This window comes from Mustela lutreola, chromosome 4 (assembly GCF_030435805.1).
Source record: "Mustela lutreola isolate mMusLut2 chromosome 4, mMusLut2.pri, whole genome shotgun sequence".
Taxonomy (NCBI): Eukaryota; Metazoa; Chordata; class Mammalia; order Carnivora; family Mustelidae; genus Mustela; species Mustela lutreola.
Window position 1 is genome coordinate 135823967 of NC_081293.1, and position 23493 is coordinate 135847459.

The 23493-nt window shown below is 37.2% G+C and overlaps 1 protein-coding gene across 7 annotated transcripts in view; it reads left to right on the plus strand.

The window, feature by feature from the left end:
- Positions 1-4088: 4088 nt before the first annotated feature.
- The window catches only part of C1GALT1 (core 1 synthase, glycoprotein-N-acetylgalactosamine 3-beta-galactosyltransferase 1), a 36116-nt gene continuing 16711 nt past the window's right edge, over positions 4089-23493 (plus strand). Inside the window, exons 1-2 of one of the 7 annotated variants that reach the window (XM_059171203.1) lie at positions 4092-4428; positions 11913-11975. Coding sequence is in view for 2 of the 7 variants with exons in the window: in XM_059171206.1 (XP_059027189.1) it covers positions 4422-4428 (7 nt within the window). In the remaining 5 variants the exon portion in view is untranslated. The other 6 variants (XM_059171201.1, XM_059171206.1, XM_059171199.1 and 3 more) reach the window with 6 other exon arrangements.

Genomic DNA, 23493 nt, shown 5'->3' on the forward strand with positions numbered 1-23493 from the left:
TTTATTTGACAGAGAGAGGTCACAAGTAGGCAGATAGGCAGGCAGAGAGGGGGGGGGGGAACAGGCTCCCCACTGAGCAGAGATCCCAATGTGGGGCTCGATCCCAGGACCCTGAGATCATGACTTGAGCCGAAGGCAGAGGCTTTAACCCACTGAGCCACCCAGGCGCCCCTGTTCATGCTTTTCAATTACACTATCATATATAATCTGATTAGCCACCTTTTGAGGCAGGTTGGGATTATTTTCCCCAATTTACATATAGGGAAATTGAGATTTAGAAGGTTTAGATAACTTGCCATGGGCCACTCAGCTCATCAGTGACAAAACAGGGGCCACTCTCCAGGTCTCAAGGGCTCCACTGCTATATTCACAATATGTTTCCTCCAGGATTGTCAGTGTTCAGATCTCAGTAAGAGTCACAATTGATTTCTCTATGATCACATCAGAAAACCCTTATATAATACAGGTGTCAGGGAGCAAAGATAATTCCAGCACTTTATGTTGCCCTTTAAAGTGAAAAAATATATATTGTACTTCACTTACTTGTTTATTCATTCAAGCAAGAAATGATTAAACACCTAATTATGTATCAGCCATTGTACTAGGCTCTATTATACCCAGCTGTGTTAGTTATTTTTGCTGCATGACAAATTATCCCAAAATTTAAACATAAAACAGCAAACATGTATTCTCTTACAGTCTCTGTGGGCCAGGAATTTGGGAATAGCTTATTGGGATGCTTCTGCTCAGGATCTCTCCAAAGTCAATAAAGATGTTGATGAGGGAGGTAGTCAACTGAAGGCTTGCCTAAGACTGGAGCATCTGCTTCCAAGTTCACTCACATGACTGTCAAGAATCCTTGGTTCCTTACTGGCTGTTGGTGGCAAGCCTTAATTACTCATAATGTGGGCCTCTCTATAAAGTTGTCTGAAAGCCCTTATGACTTGAAAACCATCTTTTCCCAGCAAGCAGTCCCAGAGAGAGAAGAAGAAGAAGAAAAAACTAGCATCAGTTTTCTTTTTTCTTTTTTGGCATATGTTTTATAATCTCCTCTAAGAAGTCACACAAGTCACTTATACATCCTATTCATGAGAACAAGTCACTAAACACAGCCCAAACTCAAGGTGGGAGGAATTAAGCCCCATTGCCACCAACTAAAGGAAAAAGCACCAAAGAACTTGTGGACATATTTTAAAATCATTATATCAGTGAATATAATTTAATTTACAGAATTTAATCTAATTATATAAAATGATTTATTAATCTCATTGTAACATTTGGGTATTTAAAGGGAAACTAAGTTTATTAGAGAGCATTTTTTCTTTTTTTGTGTGGTTGTTGCTTATTTGTTTCCATTTTGTGTTCCCATTTTTATTTCACCCTATTAAAAATTTCTATATACAATGCTGACTAAATGCTGACTTGTCCTATCCTGTTGTATCATTAGGAATTGCATTCACTGCTTATAACAGAAAACCAAATAACAAAACCTTAACTAGGAGGGATTTATTTTCCCTTACATAACAACAAACCCAGAAATGGGTGGTCTAAAGCTAATAAGGTGGCCCTCTAAAGCAATCACAAAGCCTTGCACCTCTGGCTTCCTACACTGTTAATACAGTGTTAATACTTCCTACACTGTTGTTATGGCTGAAATATGGCTACTCCACCTCCAGCATTGCGTCACCGTTCCAGGTGAGGAGAAAAAAAAATGGATATAGGCCCAATGTCTAAAAGGACATTTCTTCCATAAGGCTTTGAGCCTCTCCTAGCAATATCCATTTTCATTTTATTGATTGGTCACACAGCCAGTCATGGCTTACAGAAATCTGGAGAAGTAAATATTTTTAATTAGACACACTGTCATCCTGAAAAAAAAATCAGAGTTCTGCTGATAAGGAAGAAAGGATTTTGGCTTAAACAACTAGCAGTGTTGGCCACCCTGCTCCAAGGAGCCTCAACACTGCTCCAACAAGCTTTGACACATATTACTGAAACACCACACCAGACAGACAAAAGTACTGCTCAAGATTTATCTGTTTCAAATGGGAGAATCCAGTCATTTTGCATCCCATATATAAAGGATATTTTTCAAAGTAACCACAACTTTCTTTTTTCTAGTTGATAAATTGAAGAACTGGCTGACATTAATGTCACTTCTAAGAATCTGTCCAAGTAGATAATTACACAGCTGTGCAAAGGTATGTGCATAGGGTAGTCCATCATAGAGTTGTTTATTATATTAAAAATTTGGGAAAAAACCAAACAGCAAAAGAATACTGGTTAGATAAATGGTGGCACATTCATTTATCTTTTAAAAATGATGTTAATCATGATATATTGTTCAGTGAGAAAAGAACTATATACATAATAAAATCCAGTTTATGAAATATTGTATTTAGGCCTTTATGTGTTTTTTTATTCTTTATATCTGGAAGAATGTAACACACACTTTAAAAAATGATTTCCCGTGGATTATGGGATTTGGGTATTTTTAAAAATTTGTTTGAATAATTATGTACTGTTTTCACGAATATAAAAGTGATTTTCAGATACCCAAAATGATGGGAGGGACTTACTTGATCTGGTTTTGTTCATATCAATAGCGTTTCCTGCCAGTAATTATCTGAGACCCCGCTATGGCTGAATTATAATTGGAAGGGTTTCTTATCTTTGCTCAATGGAAAAAGCAAAGTTATTCCTTATTCATTAAAAATTTCAATAAAATTAAAATGAGCTAAGGAATCTTGCATTTTTGTTTGTTTTGGTTTCTATTTGGAACACTGTGACCTCGGGAAGGGTCTCCTTTTACTGTTTTGCAGTGGTTGTGGAAAGGAAGGGGATGAGGCTGGGCAATTAACTATACACAAACTGGAGAAGAAAGAAGAGGGTACAAGTAAGGATGTAAGGGAGAGAAGTCTGGAGGCATCCACCAGGAAAAGAGCACTAACCTGAACATCAGGATACTTGCACTTCTAGCTTGGGCCCATCAGCTTATCTTTCTGACCTCAGTTTTCTCATCTGAAAAAATAAAAGGTTTAAGTAAGAATCACTTGACGTGCTTAAATTCTTTTGGAAGATTGTCTTGGATCTATTAGCGGCATATCATGGCAAACTATTAGAGCTGAAGCTAAACAAAGGAAAAAGAACAATAATAACGTACATACATTGTTCATTATCTCACCCGGGCATGTTAAGTAACTTACCAATGTTGCACAGGAAATAGGTGGAGGAACCAAGAGGCCAGCCCAGAGCTCATGCTCCTAAAGGTTATGCTGAAGGGCACTACAGAACTGACAGAGACGGGCTTTTTTTTTTTTTTTTTTTTTAACAGCAGCATAGTTTTCTCACCTTCAAGCTAAGGCCTCGTAGATGATGCTAAAGCCAAGAACTTATTCCCACCTCCTGGCTCTGTGGGGTTGCCTCAATGGCTCACAGGCTCCTCCCTCTATCCAAAACCACTTTCTGATTCAAAGTCCTTTAGCCAACTAAAAGGAAGATGAGTTTTGGAAAGCCCTAAGGAAGCTCTTCCTGTTATTGCCTGACAGAAGCGAAGTAATGACAGACGAAACCACGTGTGATACAGAAGGCTTTGTGGTACCACTGTTTTCAACCCTTTCAGGTTCACGTATCTGGTTACCCAGCACCCGTTTGGGTATCTCATCTCGCTTATTTCCTTTCATTAAGGCCAGAGAGATACTGACTACAGAGAGTAGGAGAGTGGGGGACAGGAGAAAAAAAGAACAGGAAGCGGGCTAGAGGCCGAAAGACTTCTGCAGGCTTAGAGCCTATCCCTCACACAGAGGTCCTCAGGTACCTCTAGCCTCTGTCTCTGTAGTTTCAGAGCTTTAGCTTCGCTCAAGGTCCGGAAGCTAAGGCACAACCCTGCAGCAGAATCATGAAAGAGAAGGCCGACAGCGAGAAGCCGCAAGTGGGCTGCGACTACTGCTGATAGAAGACCCGACTTCCCAGACCCCTTCGCAGAAGGGCGGGGAGTGAGCTTGGTGGCCAATCCCCGTCCGCACGTCGCCATAGCCCCGCCTCACCCTACTCCCTCTCGCTCCGCCCTTCCCTGGGGCTGGTGCGGCGGCGGCGACGTCAGCGCTAGGAGACCCCTGGGTGGCGGCTGCGCCGTCGGCGGGCCGCGGCCTGGACGCGCTGCGGGGAGGAGCGGAGCCAGCGAGCGAGCAAACGGGCGCGCGGGCGGGGGCTCGGCGGGGAGAGGGAGCGAGAGCTGGGACCGCCTCAGCCGCCGCCGCCGCCGCCGCCGCCGCCGCCGCCTGGGAATGATCTGGGCGGCAGCGGGCGGCCCCAGCTAGCGGCCGGGAGCCACTTCTCCGGGTACCGGGAGGAGCTAAGGTTGCCGGTCTCGAGTCGTCCCCTCTCCGCCCCCCAGGAGGGGCGAGAGGGAGCCACGGCTGATGTCAGGTACGGCCGGCAGAGGCGCCCTCAGGCTGCGGGTCCGGGGTCTGCGCTCCTCTCGTCCTCACTGCTCGGAGTCTGTGTTGGGGGAGTCTAGAGGGTGGAACCAAACCCGGGCGCTGCCAAACAGGTGTCTCAGGGTCGCTGCCGGGGCTGGGGACTTGCGGGCTCTTGAGGGAGGTGTGGGGGCACTCCTGCTCCCGGCGCCTCTGTGAACTGCCATTGGGGCCGTCTGCCCATCGGGCCGCTATTTGTTGACGAGTAGCCTTCTCTTCGTGGTGGGGGATTCCTTTCTGCCCGCGGGTGCCCCTCTCCTCTTCGCTCTCTGCCAGCCGTCGGGTGGCGGCAGTGAGGCGCGGGCTGTGCAGCGTAGTGGCCCGACCGCCCAGAGGTGCTGTCCGTCCGGCCTCCCCGCCCCCCGCCGTGCGACCCGTGGGTCAGGCGAGATCCAGGGTTCAGGTGTGGGCACGTTCCGCGAGAAACGCCGGGCTGCGGGGGAACCGGAGTGCCGGGCGAGTGGGCGTCTTTCACAAATGCCGGGGGACTTCCTTGGGGCTTTCTTGGATCATCAGGTTTGTCTGTGGCTGATTTATTTTATTTTATTTTTTTTAAATTTCACTGCCTCTGGCAGAATAAATGAGCCAGGTGTGTTTGACTCACTTGCTGCGTGGAGAAGGAAAAGAGTTTTTTCTCCTCTTCCAACCCCCTGCCTCCCCACCGCGAGTGTGATGTGAGTAGTAGGTACTGACACAAGTTGGCCATATACAGCTTTGAATTTGGAGAAATTGTAGGCTCTTAAAAGAAGAACGCAGTTCGGGAATGGGGATTTATTCTTCCCTAGCTCTTAACTCTCTTACTTTTTTAAAATAATAAACAAGGAAGCACCACATGCTCTGGAAAAGTTGATTGGCTTTATAATCTAATTCCCTAAATTTGTTATAGATATTGTAGTATATCTTTTTAACGCTTTTCAGATTGGAAACGATTCTACTAACCATGAATTGACTTCATTATGAATTAAAAAGTTGTAAAGGCAGAACTTTAACGCATTAAAGTGAATAACTAGGCCAATGTGATTGGGACAGAAATATGTTCATTTAGTAAAAGTTAGGCACAGAATATATATATAGCTCGGTCTGGGTGCCAGGAAAAAGCGTTGTGCATGATTTCAACTTGCTTGATTTTGGTGTAGGTTTAGACAGTGGGAACCTGAATTTTTAGGAGATACTTAGACAGCTTTCCATACTCTTAGCATATAAGTGTCAAGTGAACCTTATACACATGATGCTTTGTGTTCTAAGTATTTTATACAGTAAACTATACTATCGTTTTTCACTAGCCTTAGTATATATTGATGTGCACTTTTAGTGAATATAAAGTTTCAAGTTACCAGACAGTTAACTTTTGTCACCATATGTTAAGTAAAACAGTGATTTAGTGAGGAAAGTATGACTCATTTAAAATTCGTCATAGGAAAAGAGTATGGTTTTTCAGTACTCGTGGAGAACTATTAAATATCTCTCTTCAATTTGCCTGTGATTTGTGTTTTTCTCTATCTTTTATTTAGGCCTCAGCATTTTAAAAATATTTTGTGGTTACTACCCATTGAAGGATAGATATGGTTTTTTCTTAAATATGCTTTTTTTTGGCTTAGGTTATACTAGTCTGTATTTCTGAGGAAATGTATATCCAGAAATTCTTAGAATTTTACCACAAATTTATTTAGTAGTACATACAATGGATTCATTTTCACCCAGTCATGGAAATAAAAACTGTGTCCTTTAGACATATGCAGCTTACTATTTGTATATTGATTTGTGCGAAGATAAAAATTGCATCTTACAGATTATAAACCTTGTAAACCATTGTAATTTAAAATAGGGTCTCTGATGAAATCATTGACTGGAATTCTTTGACATTGCAGCTGTAAGCAAACCAAATGGAAAGGGGAGAACTTGATGAAATTAATTTCAGATTCATTTAAAATTTTAAGCTTCCCAATACAACCATGTTACTTTTAGAAGATTTGTTTGAAATTTGAATAAAGACACTACTGTACAAACTGTAACAAGATGAAAAGAAAAGTACAAAAATTTTTTTACCCAAATTTTTTAGGATTAAGGTAATTACTTTAAAATAGAAGGAAGAAAGAGAAAGGAGAATTGTTCTCGAAAAGAGAAGATAGCATTTTATCTTAAATCTAAATGTATGTCTAATGTTTACTTAAACTTTCACTTTGCAACTAATTCAAATAGCCAAGGGGAAAATATATACAAAAATGTATATAATGTGTGAAAATGAGAATATCCCTTGAAGAAAATAATAAATTGATATTTGTGAAATAGGGAAACATGCAAGAAGATAGGAGTAACCAAAAAAAGAACCCCACAAAAAAACTGAATAAACTATCTAAAACCTATAGTATGAGCTGCCTTGCACATTGAAGGCAGAGAGAGGCAAATTAAATTGGGAGAGCTTCTGAAATGAGAAACTTGATTAGGTTACAACTAAAGCTGTATGTTAAAACATTTAAACTGGTGGAAATTAGATAATGGGCAGAATTTGAAATTATGTACGGCTTGGTGTAGTCATTTGCATTCTTGGTCCTTCTATTGGTTTCCTAGGGCTGCCATAAGAAAGTGTAGCAGACTGGGTAATTTAAAACAACAGAAGTTTATCATCTCAGTTCTGGAGGCTGGAATTCTGAAATCAAGATGTTGGTAGGGCTATGGTCTCTAGATACTAGGGGAGAATCTGTTAGATACTAGGGGAGAATCTGTTCATGTCTCTTAGCTTCTCGTGTCACTGGCAGTCCTTGATATTCCTTGACTGGAGCTTTATCATTCCAGTCTGCTGCTTTCTGTGTCTTGTCATATGGCATTCTCCCTTTTTTATAAGGATGCCAGTCATATTGGATTAGTGTCCACCCTGATGACTTCATCTTAACTTGATTACATCTGCAAAGACCCTATTTCCAAATAAGATCCCATTTCTAGGTACTGGGGTTAGGACTTCGACCTCAGTCTTTTGGCGAGGGATACAACTTAACCCATCACAACCATATAATTTTTAGCACATATGGCAGGCCAAATCAGACTGTGTGGTAGGAACAAAGAATTTATTTGTCATTTACTTACCTCAGTGCTTACTCAGAACCAGGTTGCAGAGAGAAAGCAAACAGGCAGACAAAAATCTCTGTCTTGGAGGAGCTTATCTTCTAAAGCGTTGGTTCTCAAAATGTTGTCCCTGGATATGTAGCATCAGCATTATCTGGGAACTTGTTAGCAATCCAAGCCTCTTGGTTCAGAAACTATTTTAACAAAACTTTTAAGTGATTCTGATGCAGACTCAGGTATGAGAACCAATGAACAAGATGGAGAAGAGAGACGATAAACAAGATGAAGAAGTAAAATAGGTAATATATTAGATGTTAATAGATAGTAAGAATAGGGTGGGTAAGAATAGGGTGACCAGAGAAGACCCTTTGAGAAATAAAGGCCTGAAGAAGTTGGGCAATAAGCCATGTGAGTATGTAGGTGAGTGTGTTCCCAACAGAGAACAGCAGATGCACAGACCCTCATGTTTGAGGAACAGCAAGGAATCCAGAGAACACAGCAAGGGAAACAGTAATAGGTTCAGTTTATGAAATTTCTATTTGTTCTTTTTGACCTATAAAAACCAAATACTAGGAGAAGAGATCAGAAAAAGAAGAGTGGGGATAGGATTGCAGACCACTGAGGTTCATCTTAAGGTTTTTGCTTTGTTTCTGAGGTTGGGAAGACATTGGAAGATTTTGAGCATATGAGTGATACAATCTTTTTTAAAAGATCACTGGTGAAATGGGTAAAAATGGATTGAAGAAAGAAGGATGCAAAGGGAAAAGTTGATTAGGAGTCAAAATAGTTGAGGGAGGGAGAGGAGAAGAAAGAAAAGGAGGAGGTGACTTGGACTAGGATGGTAGCAATGGACAGGTTAGAAGAGAGGAATGAGATCAAAAGCATATGAGATGATAGTGAAAAATAAGGTTACCCCATTGCCTGCCTCAAAGAGGCTTACAATTAATCTTTATATATTCTTCCTGAGATATTTTATGTATATATGATAAACTGGGTATATGTATATATGATAAACAGTTTAGTAGAGCACTTCTTTTTTTTTTTTTTTTTTGGAATGCATGGTAAATCTTTTTTTTTTTTTTTTAAGATTTTATTTGTTTATTGTAAGGACAGAGAGATCACAAGTAGGCAGAGAGGCAGGCAGAGAGAGAGGGGAAGCAGGCTCCCTGCTGAGCAGAGAGCTGGATGTGGGACTCAATCCCAGGACCTTGAGATCATGACCCGAGCCAAAGGCAGAGGCTTAAACCATTGAACCACCCAGGCACCCAGTAGAGGACTTTTTAACTGGAGCTGATTTTGACCCTAAGGGGACATTTGGCAGTGTCTAGAGACATTTTTCGTTGTCACAGTCCAGGGGAATACTATTGGCATCTAGTGAGTGGAGGCCACAAATGCTACTAAGCATCTTATGATGAACAGGATAGCCAATCACAAGAGAGAATCATCCAGTTCAAGAGGTCATTGGCTTAATGGGAGTTACAGAGGTTGAGGCATAGATGGTGGAGAAAAGATTGTGTTATATAGACAGAGAACACAGTAGGAATAGAATAGCCTCAGCATTGGGATATTTAGTTAACAGATTAAATATTGCAGTTGCTTAGGTGAGAGAGGGTCTGAAATAGTAGAAATGGAGAGGGGGGGGGGGATGGATTAAAAAAATTTAGGAAATAAAATTGGCCAGATTTGGTGATTGGATATGGGGTGAGGGTAAGGGGAATGGGGAATGTTAAAAAATTAGAGACGCTTTGATTTCTAGTTTAGATAAACAGATGGCTTCTAGTAAAATAGGAAGCCATTGGTGAGTAATTTAGGTGATTGCCAGTAATTTTAGTTAAGATGAGCAGGTAGAAAGGGAATTAAGGAAGCTGAGGAGTCACTTTTGGGCATGTTGAATTTAAGGTCAAGACAGAAATGTTTAATGTGTATGTGAGTCAAACTTGGAGAAGTCTGAAAAGGATCAAGAGATCCTCTTGTGTAAGAAGTGTGGGGATTTTAGTGCAGTTTGGTTTTTTTTTTAGATTATCTCTATAGATGAAGTAGCCTACCTTTATTTAATTTTTGTCAAAAAAAGTAATAGATGTTACTTGATAAAAGCATTAAAACATAAGTTTATAAAATGAAATAAAAGCCCTTCTTGCTCATGCCACCTAGTTAAGACTAGGTGTTATCTACTTCTCAGAAGTATATAATAAAATTTATTAAATAACAAAATTTTATTTTGTTATAATAAATTTATATTTATTATATAAATTTAAATAATAATTAACAAAATTTACTTTGTTAAATATCTTTATATACACCTTTCCAGAATTATGTATACAGAATCATTTAAGAAGCCAAGTGTGATTATTCTATACAGACTGTAGTACTTTGTCTTAAAAAATAAATCTTTCATCTTACACAGTTTTCATGAATGAAGTTGTGTTATGGAAGAAAATAAATGAAAAGGGTAAAGTGGAGACAAAGACTAAGAGATAAAGCAACATCTCTTTGATATAAAGTAAAAGATGCAAATACACAGAAATGTGAAAGAAAACAGTCTTTTCTGTATATACATATTCTGTGTCTACTGTTTCAGTTTCAGTTTTTTAATTTGTTTTCTTTACATTTTTTCTGATTTAAAATGTAGCCACTATACCTTACAAGCAAAAAAGTCGTAACTGCCAAATATGCAAAGATTTTTCCTTATTAGCACATATAGATCATTGTTTTGCCAGCTGCAGAGTATTCTGTGGTACAGATGTACCATGTGAATTTAACCAATTCCTTATCAACCGACAAACATCTATGGCAATGGCTGCCGTCAATATCTTTTCAGACTTATGTGTTTGTGTACATAGGAAAAATTTCTGATGATGAAATGATGGGTCAGGTCATAGTCATTTAAAATTTTAAAATAGGGGCACATGGGTGGCTCAGTGGGTTAAGCCTCTGCCTTCGGCTCAGGTCATGGTCTCAGGGTCCTGGGATTGAGCCCCACATTGGGCTCCCTGCTTGGCAGGGAGCCTGCATCCCCCTCTTCTCTTTGCTTGCCTCTCTGCCTACTTGTGACCTCTCTCTCTCTCTCTCTGTGTCAAATAAATAAATAAAATCTTAAAAAATATATATATGTGTGTTTTAAAAAGCCAGTGGTTGCATAGTATATCTTAAAAAAAAATTTTTTTTAATATATTGCCAAATTGCCCTTCCAAAAGACAGTAAATGTATGTATTGTGAGAATGCATGAGTGCCAGTTTTCTCTTCCATGTCATGATAAGTGTAATTAAACATTTTTTGCTAGTATGATGGGTTAAAAATAGTATTTCTGCATTTGAATTACTGTAATGTGAAATTTGAACATCCTTGACCATTGTAATTTCTTCTTCTGCAAATCCTTTATTTTCTTTATATGTTTTTATGTTAGATTGATCTTTTGTCTTTTTCATTATGATACTTTTTGGCATTTTTTGCTGTACAGATTTTTTTTTTAACATTTTGTACAGAAACATCTCTAAACCAGCAATTTTACTGCCAGAAGTTTAACCAATGAGTAATTTCATACAATTTTCCTATAGTCATGGTATCTGAGTTTTGAAAAGATACCAATTTCATGTTAAAATGTAAAAAGATATTTTCTTCTAGTTTTGTTATAATTTCATTTTTTAAAATATTGTAATCTTAGAAACATTAGGAATTTGAAAGAGAAAGGTAGGAATCCAGCTGGCTGATTTTTATTTTTTTCCCAAAAGACTATTTCATTATCATTACTTGAATAAACCATCTTTTTCTTGATTTGAAATGCTGTGTATATTATGTATTAAATTTCTATATGTACTTGTTTTTTTAATAGACTCTATTTCAGTCTGGTAAAGACCACCAGGGATATATATCTTTAAGCTGACAAAGGTTAATTAACTTGCTGCTGTGAGGGAGACCACACGCCAGACCAAACTGCCTGCATTTTACTAAATAAAGAAAGGACAGCATTATTATAGGATTTTGAAGAAGGGTGGAGTTTAGACAAAATTTAAATGAAGCAATATTTGATAGGTTTGAAGTATAGCAAGGCTGTGTGTCAAGGGGTTAATTAACATCAGGCCTGGGCTGAGAAGCAAACTCAAAGTCCTCTACCTTAGAGAATATACAGTTAAGATAAATGTGGAATGTTGTGTCTGGGAAACCCTATCTGAAACTCTGATTTGGAAATTAAGACTGCTGTTATTTGATGAATGATCCATCATCCATATAAGAATGGGATGTTCCAGTCTCACTGATACACTTTCAGATCGCTTAGTTCTGATGGCACGGTTGTAGAGGAAAAAAGTTTCTCAGCATTATGTCTGTAGTATTAATTAAAAGCATTAAAATTTTTTTTTTTTTTTTACTGATTCATAGATAAATTGATATGTCTGTTTGGCCTGAATGTCGAATTGTTCTACCTATATACCACTGTTCATTGTAAGTAATATATTTTCATCTCTAATAGCCTTAATCTGCCCTCCAACCTGCAATGCTCCTTTAAGGAATTTCCAGTTATTCTCATAATTATTTTCTAAACAACATTATGAATAACTTTTTACTATACTACTTGATTTTTAAAAATCTTATATTTTAAGTGGATCCATTAGGCTTAACTCTACCCCGACACACCTATCCAGAATTTTTCAGGTATACTCACATACTTCTCTTTTACAAATCTTTTTAATGCTTTTACTGAGTTATTTAACTTTTTAAAATTTTCTTGTATTTAAAAAGCAATAAAAAATAAAATCTTGTAACAATACATATATAGGTTATTTTGGAGAAAATCAACATTGTTATTCTTTTTTTCCAATTTTTTGTTGTAAAATACAAATAAGATTTACCATTTTAATCATTTTAAGTGCACATTTCAGTGATATTAAATACATTTATATTGTTGTGCAACTATTACCACCATCTGTCTCCAGAACTCTTTTCATCTTGCAAAACTGAAACTCTGTACCCATTAAACAGTAATTTCCCATAACTCTCTGGTAACCACCATTCTCTGTCACTGTGATTTTAACTGGGTGTCTCCTATCTCAGGCAACCACCAGTGTCTGGCAACCACCATTCTACTTTCTGTTTCTATGGTTTTAACTGAGTGTCTCTTGTAAGTGGAATTATATAGTATTTGTCTTTTTGTGACTGGCTTATTTCATTTAACATGATGTCAGAGTTCATCCATGTTACAGCACACGTCAAAATTTCCTTTCTTTAAAGGCTGAGTAATACTCCATTGTATGCACATAACACATTTTGCTTATTCATTTATCCATTGATGGACACTTGGATTAATTCCGCATTTTAGCTATGGTGAATATTGCTGCTATAAACATGGGTGTACAGATACCTCTTTGAGACCTTGCTTCCAATTCTTTTGGTCATATGCCCAGAAGTGGAAGTACTGGATCCTGTGGTAACTCTAAATTTTTAATTTTTTTGTGAGCTACCATACTACTTTCCACAGTGGCTTTACATTGTACATTTCTGTACATTTTACAGTATAGTGCACAAGTATTTGCATTTCTCCACATCCTTGCCAACACTTACTGTTTTGATAGTGGCCATCCCAATAGATGTGATATGGTACCTCATTATAGATTTGATTAGAATTTCCCTGAGTATCAGTGATGTTGAGCATCTTTTCACCTTCAACATGCTCTTAACTTATCAACCAGTTATATATCTTGTTTGGAAAATGTCTTTTCAAGTCCTTCGCCCATTTTATTGGTTTTGTTGTTTTAGGAGTTCTTTATATATTCTGGACGTTAATCCCCTATCAGATAGATGACTTGCAAATATTTCTTCTATTCTGTAGGTAGCCTTTTTAATTTGTTGATAGTATCTTTTAATATATAAAATTTTTAAATTTTCATGAAGTCCAGTTTAACTAATTTTTCTTTTGTTGCTTGTGTCTTTGATGTCCTATCAAAGAAATCATTCCCAATTCCAGTATCAGGAAGTTTTTTTCTCTTGTTTTATTCTAAGAGCTTTATAGTTTTATATTTAGGTCTTTGATCTATTCTGAGTTGATTTCTGTATATGATGTTAGATAAGGGTCCAGTTTCATTCTTTAGTGTGTGGATATTCTGTTTTCCTAGCACTTTTGTCAAAAGATTGTCCTCTGCTTATTGAATGCATGTGGCCTATTTGTTGAAAATATTTTGACCATAAATGCATGTGTTTATTTCTGAGCTCTCTATTCTGTTCCATTGGCCTATATGTCTATCTTTATCCCAGTGCCACTGTTTTGATTACTGTAGCCTTTGTAGTAAGTTTTAAAATTAGGAACTGTGAGTCCTCTGGTTTTATTCCCTTGACATTCCATATGAATTTTATGATGGATATTTCTGTTTCTTCAGAAAACATCACTAGATTTTGATAGCAATTGTGTTAAGTTTATAGATAACTTTGGGCAGTATTGATCTCTTAATAATATTCTTCCAATCCACGAACATGGGATGTCTTTCCATTTATTTATGTGCAAAAAATATTTATGTTCTCATGGAATAGTAACAAGGTATTTTCACTTTTGATTTTCTGAAGCTAAAATTGTGTGAATATTTTTCAAACTATTTTATCATCTTAATAAGTTAGTAATAGAAAATGCTTTTAGTCTGTCTCAATTAGTATGTATTTGTATTATAGTTCATAGGAGTTGAAAACACACCAAAGGAAATTATATATATATATATATAGAGAGAGAGAGAGAGAGAGTTCGTATCTATTTTATGTTTTGGGGTTAAAGAAGTGTAAAAGCTTCAAATGATGGAACCATATATGATTTTTTACTTAGTATATTAGGTGGTATAAATATAGATCTCTGCTTGCAAAATTCATTTAAACTGTTCCCCCCTTTAGTAAACAAACACACAAACATTTGAATGCATTTTGTAAGCCAGGCAGTGTGTTAGGTGCTAGAGAGGTAGAGATAAGAGCCATAGCCACTTTTCCTGAGGAACTCATAGTCTAATGGGAAAGAGATGCACGTACTGTATTTCACAGTATGATATATACATAGTAGGAAGTGGGAATAAAGGAACAAGGACACATTCAAGGGAGAGTAGTTAATTTGATAAGGCAGTAGGAAAGAGGGGTCATGGAAAATACTGAAACTGAAGCAACCTTGAAAGAATTATGTATCTATATAGTAGACAAAATAGAGGAAGGCAGACCAAGCAGAAAAGACTAGAATGGCCGAAGTCATCCAAATGAAAGGTCATGGCAAACTTGGAGAATGGCTGAATGTTCTTTGCAGATAAGAGAGTATGAGAAGTAAGAAAGCAGGAAGGTAAACTAGAGCCAGTCTTGTGTATCAAATAAGCAGTATGTTCTTGATCCTTGTATAGTTCGCCTTTGTCCGAAATCCTAGGATGGAAATAATTTTTCCTCAGAATTTTGAAGGATTTTATCCATTGCCTCTAGCTTTTAGCATTGTTGTTTAAAAGTCTAAAACTATTAATTCCTGGGGCACCTAGGTGACTTATCCGGTAAGCATCTGCCTTAGGCTTAGGTCATGATCTCAAGGTCCTGGGATCAAGGCCTGTGTTGGTCTCCCTGCTGGGCAGGGAGTCTGCTTCTTCCTCTTCCTCTGCCCCTCCCCCATTCATGCTTTGTCTCTCGCTTTCTCTCTCTCTCAAGTAAATAAATGATTTTTAAAAAATTAAAAAAAATAAAACCATTTAATTCCTATCTCTGCCTCATTCTCTTTTTCTTGCAGAATGGATTTTTACCAAAATTACCTGATACCACATCTTAGTGGGTCTTTTTGTTCAGAATATTAGCTATCCTTGGATCCTTTCAATCTGGAAATGTCCTTGAAATATTTGATTGTTGGTTTCCTACCCTCTTTTTTATCTGTACCTGTAAACTGATCCTTAGTTATCAATTTTGTCTCTTATTTTCCATCTCCTTATCTTTTTGTTTGGTTTGCTTTGAGGGTGATTTCCTTAACTTTATCCTATGGCTGTTCTATTCAGGTTTTTTATTTTCTTATAGTTTAATTGTGGAGTTCTTTTAGTCCTCTTAGTTTTTTTCTTGGTCTTACTCTTACTCTTTTTTCATGAATAGAATGGCATGACATTTCTTAATATCTCAGAATTCAATGATTAGGTTTTTCTTAGTTTTCATCTCATTATATCCTCTCTTCAGTTTGCTTTAACTTTGACTTTGTTGGTTTTTTTCTTTCGTATTAGAGGCTTTCCTTAAAATACCTGGTGATTCTTAAGTGGCTATTGATATTTTAGAGTAGATACTAAAAAGCTGATTAAAATTTCTGTATGCATTGTTAGGGCTGTGCAGTACTATTCACTATATGATGATTGAACTAGAATGATTGCTGAAACTTCTGGGGATTCCATACAGCAAACCAAACCAAGCAATTTTTAACTTTCCCAGTGACAAAGTTACCATAGCAGATGATGCTAATAATTTGTCCAAGTTTCTGTATCTCTTTTCTGTTCATAGGCTCCTACTGTATATTCATCCCCATTATCTGTCTCCTAAGGTTCTTTGTTGCTGGGCTGCCCTCACACTGCCAGAGCCAGTTTTGCCAATGTATAAGCTATGAGAGTGTCTGGGAAGTTTATTTCCTAAGGCCAGCCCTTAACTAATTATTAATTATATGAATACAACTCTGAGGTGCAGCTGGCATTGCCTCCAGAACTACCCTAGGGTATGGAGCTAAAATTATCTCCCATGGAACTTTGCATGACCTTCTTTTCCTCCCTGGCCTACTTACCTAAAGTTTTTCTAGGGAAGACTTTTTATGAAATTTCTTTTTTTTTGTTTGTTTGTTTGTTTTAAGATTTGTTTAATTAATTAATTTATTTGTTTATTGCCAGAGGTGGAGAGAGAGAAAGAGCACGTGTGCCAATGAGCACACAAGCAGGGCAAGCAGCAGACGGAGGGAGAAGCAGGTTCTCCGCTGAGCAGGGAGCCTGATGTGGGACTCGATCCCAGGACCCTGGGATTATGACCTGAGCTGAGGGCAGATGATTAACTGACGGAGCCACTCAGGCATCCCCAGGGAGTACTCTCTAATAAACCACTTTTACACAAACGTCTTCTTTCATGGTTTCCTTTCCGAAGACCCAACTTAAGATAGCATTAACATTTGGGGGTGCATTCCCTTTGGTGACGTATTATTTTGGAGTGAGAGTAGACTGATTTTTTTTTTTTAATTCTGTCTGTATTTTGGGCCCTCTTTGTCAGAGATTGGTATCAAACTTTTACATAAAAGAAGAATTGGTTAAGTTCTACCTAACTTCCTGACTGATTCATGTGTACCAGCATACCTCAGAACTATTGCGAGCTCAGTTCCAAACCACTGCAATAAAACAAATATCATAATAAAGCAAGTCAGATGAATTTTTGGTTTCCCCATGCATATAAAAGTTATGTTTAGGGGCGCCTGGGTGGCTCAGTGGGTTAAGCTGCTGCCTTCGGCTCAGGTCATGATCTCAGAGTCCTGGGATCGAGTCCCGCATCGGGCTCTCTGCTCATCGGAGAGCCTGCTTCCCTCTCTGTCTCTCTGCCTGCCTCTCCATCTACTTGTGATTTCTCTCTGTCAAATAAATAAATAAAATCTTAAAAAAAAAAAAAAAAAAAAAAAAAGTTATGTTTATGCTGTACTGTAGTGTGTTAAGGATGCAGTAGCATTATGTCTTTAAAAAATGTACATACCTTAATTTACTTTATTGCTAAAAAAAAAAAGTGCTAACCATCATCTGAGCTTTCAGTGAGTCATAATCTTTTTGCTAGTAAAGGGTCTTGTCTTTATGTTGATAGCTGCTGACTGATCAGGATGGTGATTCCTGCAGGTTGGAGTGGCTGTAACAATTTCGTAAAATAAGATAACAATGAAGTTTGCCGCATCTGTTTACTCTTCCTTTCATTAACGATATCTCTTTGGCATAGATACTGTTTGATAGATTTTATGCACAGTAGAACTTCTTTCAAAATTGGAGTCAGTCCTCTCAAACCCTCTCATGTTTTATTAACTAAGTTTATGTAAAATTCTAAACCTTGTTGCCGTTTCAACAATTTTCATAGCATCTTCATCAGGAGTAAATTTCATCCCAAGAAATCACTTTCTTTGCTCATCTCTAAGAAGCAACTCCTCATCTATTCAGGTTTTTTCATAAGATAGCAGCAATTCAGTCACATCTTTAGGCTCTATTTCTAATTCTAGTTATCTTGCTGTTTCTACCATACCTGCAGTTACTTCCTCCCCTGAAGTCTTAAACCCCTTCACAGGCATTCGTGATAGTTAGAATCAACTTCTTCTAAACTCCTGTTCATGTTGATATTTTGACATCTTCCCATGAATCATGAATGTTCTTAATGCCATCTAGAATATTGAATTCCTCCAGAACGTTTTTAATTTATCCTGCCCAGCTGTATCAGAGGATTCAGTATCTATGGCAGCTATAGCTTTATGAAACGTATTTCTTTTTTTTTTCGCCAAGATTTTATTTCTTGGAGAGTACGCATGTGCACAAGTAGTGGGGAGGAGCAGAAGGAGAGGGAGAAGCAGATTCCCTACTCAGGAGGGAGCCTGATGCGGGGCTGCATCCCAGGACCCCAGGATTATGACCTGAGTCAAAGGTGCTTAACCAGTTGAGCTATCCAGGTGCCCCACAAAATGTATTTCTTAAATAATAAGACTTGAAAGTTGAAAATTACTCCTTGATCTATGGGCTGCAGAATGGATGTTGTATTAGGAGACATGAAAACAACTTTAATCTTGTCCATCTCTGTTAGAGTTCTGGGGTAACCAGTTGCATTGTCAATGAGCAGTAGTATTTTGAAAGCAATCTTTTTTTTCTGAGCACATGTCTCAACAGTAGGCTTAAAATATTAAATAAACAATGTTGTAAACAGATATGATGTCATCCAGGCTTTGTTGTTCCCTTTCCAGACCACAGGCAAACTAGATGCAGCATAATTATTAAGGGTTGTAACATTTTCAGAATGGTAAGTGAGCAGTGGCTTCAAGTTAAAGTTACCAGCTGCATTAGCCCCTAATGAGAAAGTCAGCCTGTCCTTTGAAACTGGGCATTGACTTCTCCCACCTAGTTCTCAAAGTCCTAAATGACATCTTTTCCTGTCAGTAGGCTCTTTCATCTACATTGAAAATCTGTTGTTTAGTGAAGCCGCTTTCAGTAATTATTCTTATATGGATTTCTCTGGATAACTTGGAGCTTCTATGTCAGCATGTGCTGCTTCATTTTACATTGTGGTCTTATGGAGAAGGCTTCTTTCCCTTAGACCTCATGAACCAAATTTTGCTAGCTTCAAACTTTTCTTGTATACTCACTTACCTCTCTCAGCCTTCATTGAATCAAAGAGTTAGGACCTTGCTTTAGATTAGGCTTTGGCTTAAGGGAATGTTGTGGCTGGTTTGACATTCTATCTGAACTACTAAAGTACTCTCCAAATTAGCAATATCAAAATCAGCTATTTTGGTTTATTATTATTTGTGAGTTGACTGGGGTAACACTTTTAGTTTCTTATAAGAACTTTGCATTTACAACTTGGCTGTTTGGCACAAGAAGCCTAGTTTTTGGCCTGTCTTGGCTTTCAAACATGCTTTCCTCCCTAAGCTTAATCATTTCTAGCTTTTCATTTAAAGTGAGAGACATGTGATTCTTCCTTTTACTTGAACATGAAGAGCCCATTGTAGAGTTACTGATTGACTTAATTTCAATATTCTTGTGTCTCAGGGAATAGGGAGGTCTTAGGAGAGGGAGAAAGAGGAATGGCCAATCGGTGGAGCAGACAGAACACACACAACATTTATCGATTAAGTTTGCCATCTTATATGTCTGCAGTTTGTGACACCCCAAACTATTATAATAGTAGCACCAAAGATCAGCAGTTAGAGTTCACTGTAAAAAAATATAGCAATGAAGAAGTTTGAAATATCCTGAGAACTGCCAAAATGTGACACAGAGAAAGGAAGTGACATGGTGTTGGAAAAGTAGTGCTGATAGACTTACTGGACAAAGAGTTACTACAGACCTTCAATTTGTAAAAGAACAACAACAAAAAATTAGTATCTGCAAAGCACAGTAAAGGAAAGCACAGTGAAAATAAAGTATGCCTATATAAAAATTATGTTTTTTGAAAGATTTAAGTATTTTATCCAAGAAAAGCCTAGACCTTTTTGAAGTCTGGCTCTTTGACAACATTCTTTATTTCCTTTGTTATTATTTATTCATTTAGTTTTTATACCTTGAATCAGCTTTGATAATTTGCTTTTTTAGAGAAATGTGTTTCATTTAGGTTTTTGTGTTTAATAGCTGTTATGTAAAATGTTCTTTTGGATTACTTTTAATTTTATCTGTGAATGTGGATGTAGTTTAAATCCGAATCGGAACAAACCCACTGTAAAAAGACATTTGTGAACTAATTGAGGCAATTTGATTATAGAAGACAGGAAAATTTGATTATACCCTTGGATTGGATGAGTCCAAAGAATTATTGTTAATTTTTTTAGGCACTGATAATTCTGTTAGACATTTGATTATGGCTTTTTATTTCATTAATCTTAATTATTTTTCTATTTTGAATTTTATTGATTTCTGTTATTTCATTCATTGTGCTTGCTTTAGGCTTATTTTGCCCTTTTTCTTGGTTTTTGAAGTGGGAACTTGAGTTGATTGGAGATTTTTTCTCTTTTCTAACGTAAGCATTTAGTGCTGTAAGTTTTCTTGATAACTGCTTTAGTTGTGTCCCTCTCTTTTTAAACTCTTTCATCACTTTTTTGTGTCCCAGTGTAATTAACAACACTGTAAATTCCACAAGGGCAGGGAAAGATATTTTATTTTAGCTTTTCCCAGTGTTTAGCACAGTGCCATATAATTGTAATGAATTTTGAACTTTAAAACTTGCATGTAGTATCTCAGCAGCTTAGCTAGATAATCTGGAACTGTAGGGGAACCTGGGTGGCTCAGTGGGTTAAAGCCTCTGCCTTCCGCTCTGGTGATGTTCCCAGGGTCCTGGGATCGAGCCCCACATCCGCCTCTCTGCTCAGCGGGGAGCCTGCTCCCTCCTCTCTCTCTTTGCCTGCCTCTCCGTCTACTTGTTATCTCTGTCTGTCAAATAAATAAATAAAATTAAAAAAAAATAATCTGGAACTGTAAAGAAACAAAATTAGTAGGAATATTCTCAAAGAGAATATTGCAAATAAAATTTTATTTTATATAATAGAATTTTATTTAGCTTAGAAATGTATTGAAAAGGAGGTATGGATTAAGTGTTTAGGAATAAGCCTTTTTAATATAATGAAACATTTGAATTCTTATTAGGAAGAGTACTGTAGGAGAGCAGAGGCATGAAAATTTAGTCTGAAAACAGTTCTGATCTCTCTGCATTCTTTTCACAGTCTTTCTTAGATCCCATGGACTTTTCATTTTTTATATCTTTACATCTCAATATTTGTCAATAGAGCAAAACTGTTTTTTTTTCTTGAATCTGCTCGTAACAATGTCTACTTATCTTCCATTTAAAGGTAATTTTAGAAAAAAAATGAATTAAACAAAAGGTAATTTTAGAAAGGGCAAAAGATGTAGAAAGTTGATGGGTTACTATACATGCAAGTGTGATATAACAGGAAAAAAACCTATAAACTTTAAGTGAAATGTGAGTTAGAATCCCAGTTTAACATGTTGACTGTGTGGTTCAGGTCAATTTAATTTCTCTGAAACTCAGCTTCCTCATTTGTAATATGGAGATACTACTGTCAGGTTTTACAGTTGTGAAGATCAGAGGAAACAGAAGTTTTAAACATAATGCCTCATATAGTATATTTGTAAGCATTTATACACTGTATCACTATATAAAATTACTCAGTTTTGTAAGGAAAGTCTTTTGGGGAAAAAACCATCAAAAATCACCTTAATATAGCTTGGAATACATGTTGAATATGTAAAGCAGTGAATGAATAGTATAATACAGAAAAAATTTCGAATAGTAGACTGACATCTCTGGCAGGAGTACCAAAATTTAAAAACAACGAAAAACGAACACTGAAAGCCTCAGATTTTAGGGACTTTTATTGTGAATTCCATTGACTCCCTAGAAGCCTAAAAATTGGAGGAAGACATGATCTCATGTTTAAAGGGTATTAAAGTCTTATTCAGAGGATATTAGTAACTAGTGGCTTGACTAAAAACAAAGCATAAAAGAAGTGGAACATATATCTATAAGGATAAAAGATCAATCTGCCCTCAGACTTTTCTGGCACCCATGTGAGAGGACCCATGTGAGAGGATCAATATTTACAGAGTTTTTACTTGGTCAAGTTGTGCTTCATATATAAAGACAGTAGTAGACGGTCTCAAGCCTGCAAGAATTTAGAATATAGCAGCAATGAGCACTATTACAAAAATTACTTGCTGAAATTCAGCCAAAAACATGACATTAATGAAGAACTCACATATAAAGGAGCTGTAATGAAAGGACTATTAATGAGCTTATAATCCAAATTAATACATGCCCAGGATTAAGCAGTCATGGGAATTACAGTATAATTTATAGAATGTAAACTGCAAAATTTACAGAATAAAATAGTTCACAAAAGTTGTGTGGGGGAGAGTATATATGTTCTGATTTCCACATTTCCATAACAAGAAATTAATAGGAACTATCTTAAAATTTTAAAAGGTAGTTTTAAAAAAGGGCCTACTCTATTGCTATATATATTTTTCATAGTCTTTTTCTTGTCTTTTTTGAAGGCTCATTTAGAAGAGAGGAGTCATATTATAAATGTTTAGCTGACTTGCAGAGTTCATTTAGATTCATTTCATTTCCCTTTTTTCTTATACATTCAAGTAAATCTAACTTAATATGTTAAATCCTTAAAATAGCATGACTAACATTCATTCTGAAAAACTATACATGCAAGTGTATATGTAAAATGGCTAAGAATCTGACTTCTTGAATCATATTGCTAGTGTGACCCTGGGAAGGTTACTTACCTTTTTGTGAGTTTGCCTGTAAAATGAGATTGATAGTCCCACATTTATTGTTTACAGTTAATTCACATAAAGCTCTTGATACAGGGCTCAACTGGTAGCCACAGTTATCCCTCCTTCCATCTCTTGTTTACAAAGATGTTATTCATTGTTTCTGAGTGGTGGGATTTGGGGTGATTTTTATCTTTTTCACATTGTTCTATATTGCTTGATTCCTTTTTTACAATGAATAACACAAAGCTGTCCCTTAAAAAATAAAATAAAAATTACAAATTTTCGTTGTCCCAGCACTTCTTTTGCAACTAAAATCTCAATTATGGAGCCTGAAAATCTGTATTTTTATATTTCATTTTATGAAATTTTGAAAATTTTTGAAAATCTTTATTTTTAAAATGCTCCTCAAATGATTCTGATTTTATATCGGGTTTGGAAAACATTTAATATTGAGACCTTTCCTCCACTTAATTTTAATTAATATATTAGAAGCCCCCAGAATGTGCAACTTAGTCATACAGTTCTCCAATCTGATCTACTTTAGCACTCTTGTAAAGCCTCTGCATTTGGCTCAGGTCATGATACCAGGGTCCTGGGATTGAGCTCCAGAGCCCCACATCGGGCTCTCTGCTCAGCAGGGAGCCTGCTTCCTCCTCTCTCTCTGCCTGCCTCTCTGCCTACTTGTGATCTCTGTCTGTCAAATAAATAAAATCTTAAAAAAAAAAAAATCTGAAGAGTTGAGGATGCTGATTTTTGCCAAAACTCAGAGTAAGATTTGGGGCGCATTGTGCCCATATGAGATGGCTGTTTTATACCAGGAACAAGAAAGAAAAATCAGAGTAAACGGAAATTTAATCATAAGGCAAGAGTCTTTGAAATTGGAAGGTGATTAGGTAAAAGCAATAGGGATAAGCCAGCACATGTTGGTTGATAATGCTCTGGAGGAGGAGGGTGAGGAGGTGGTGCCATCCAACAGC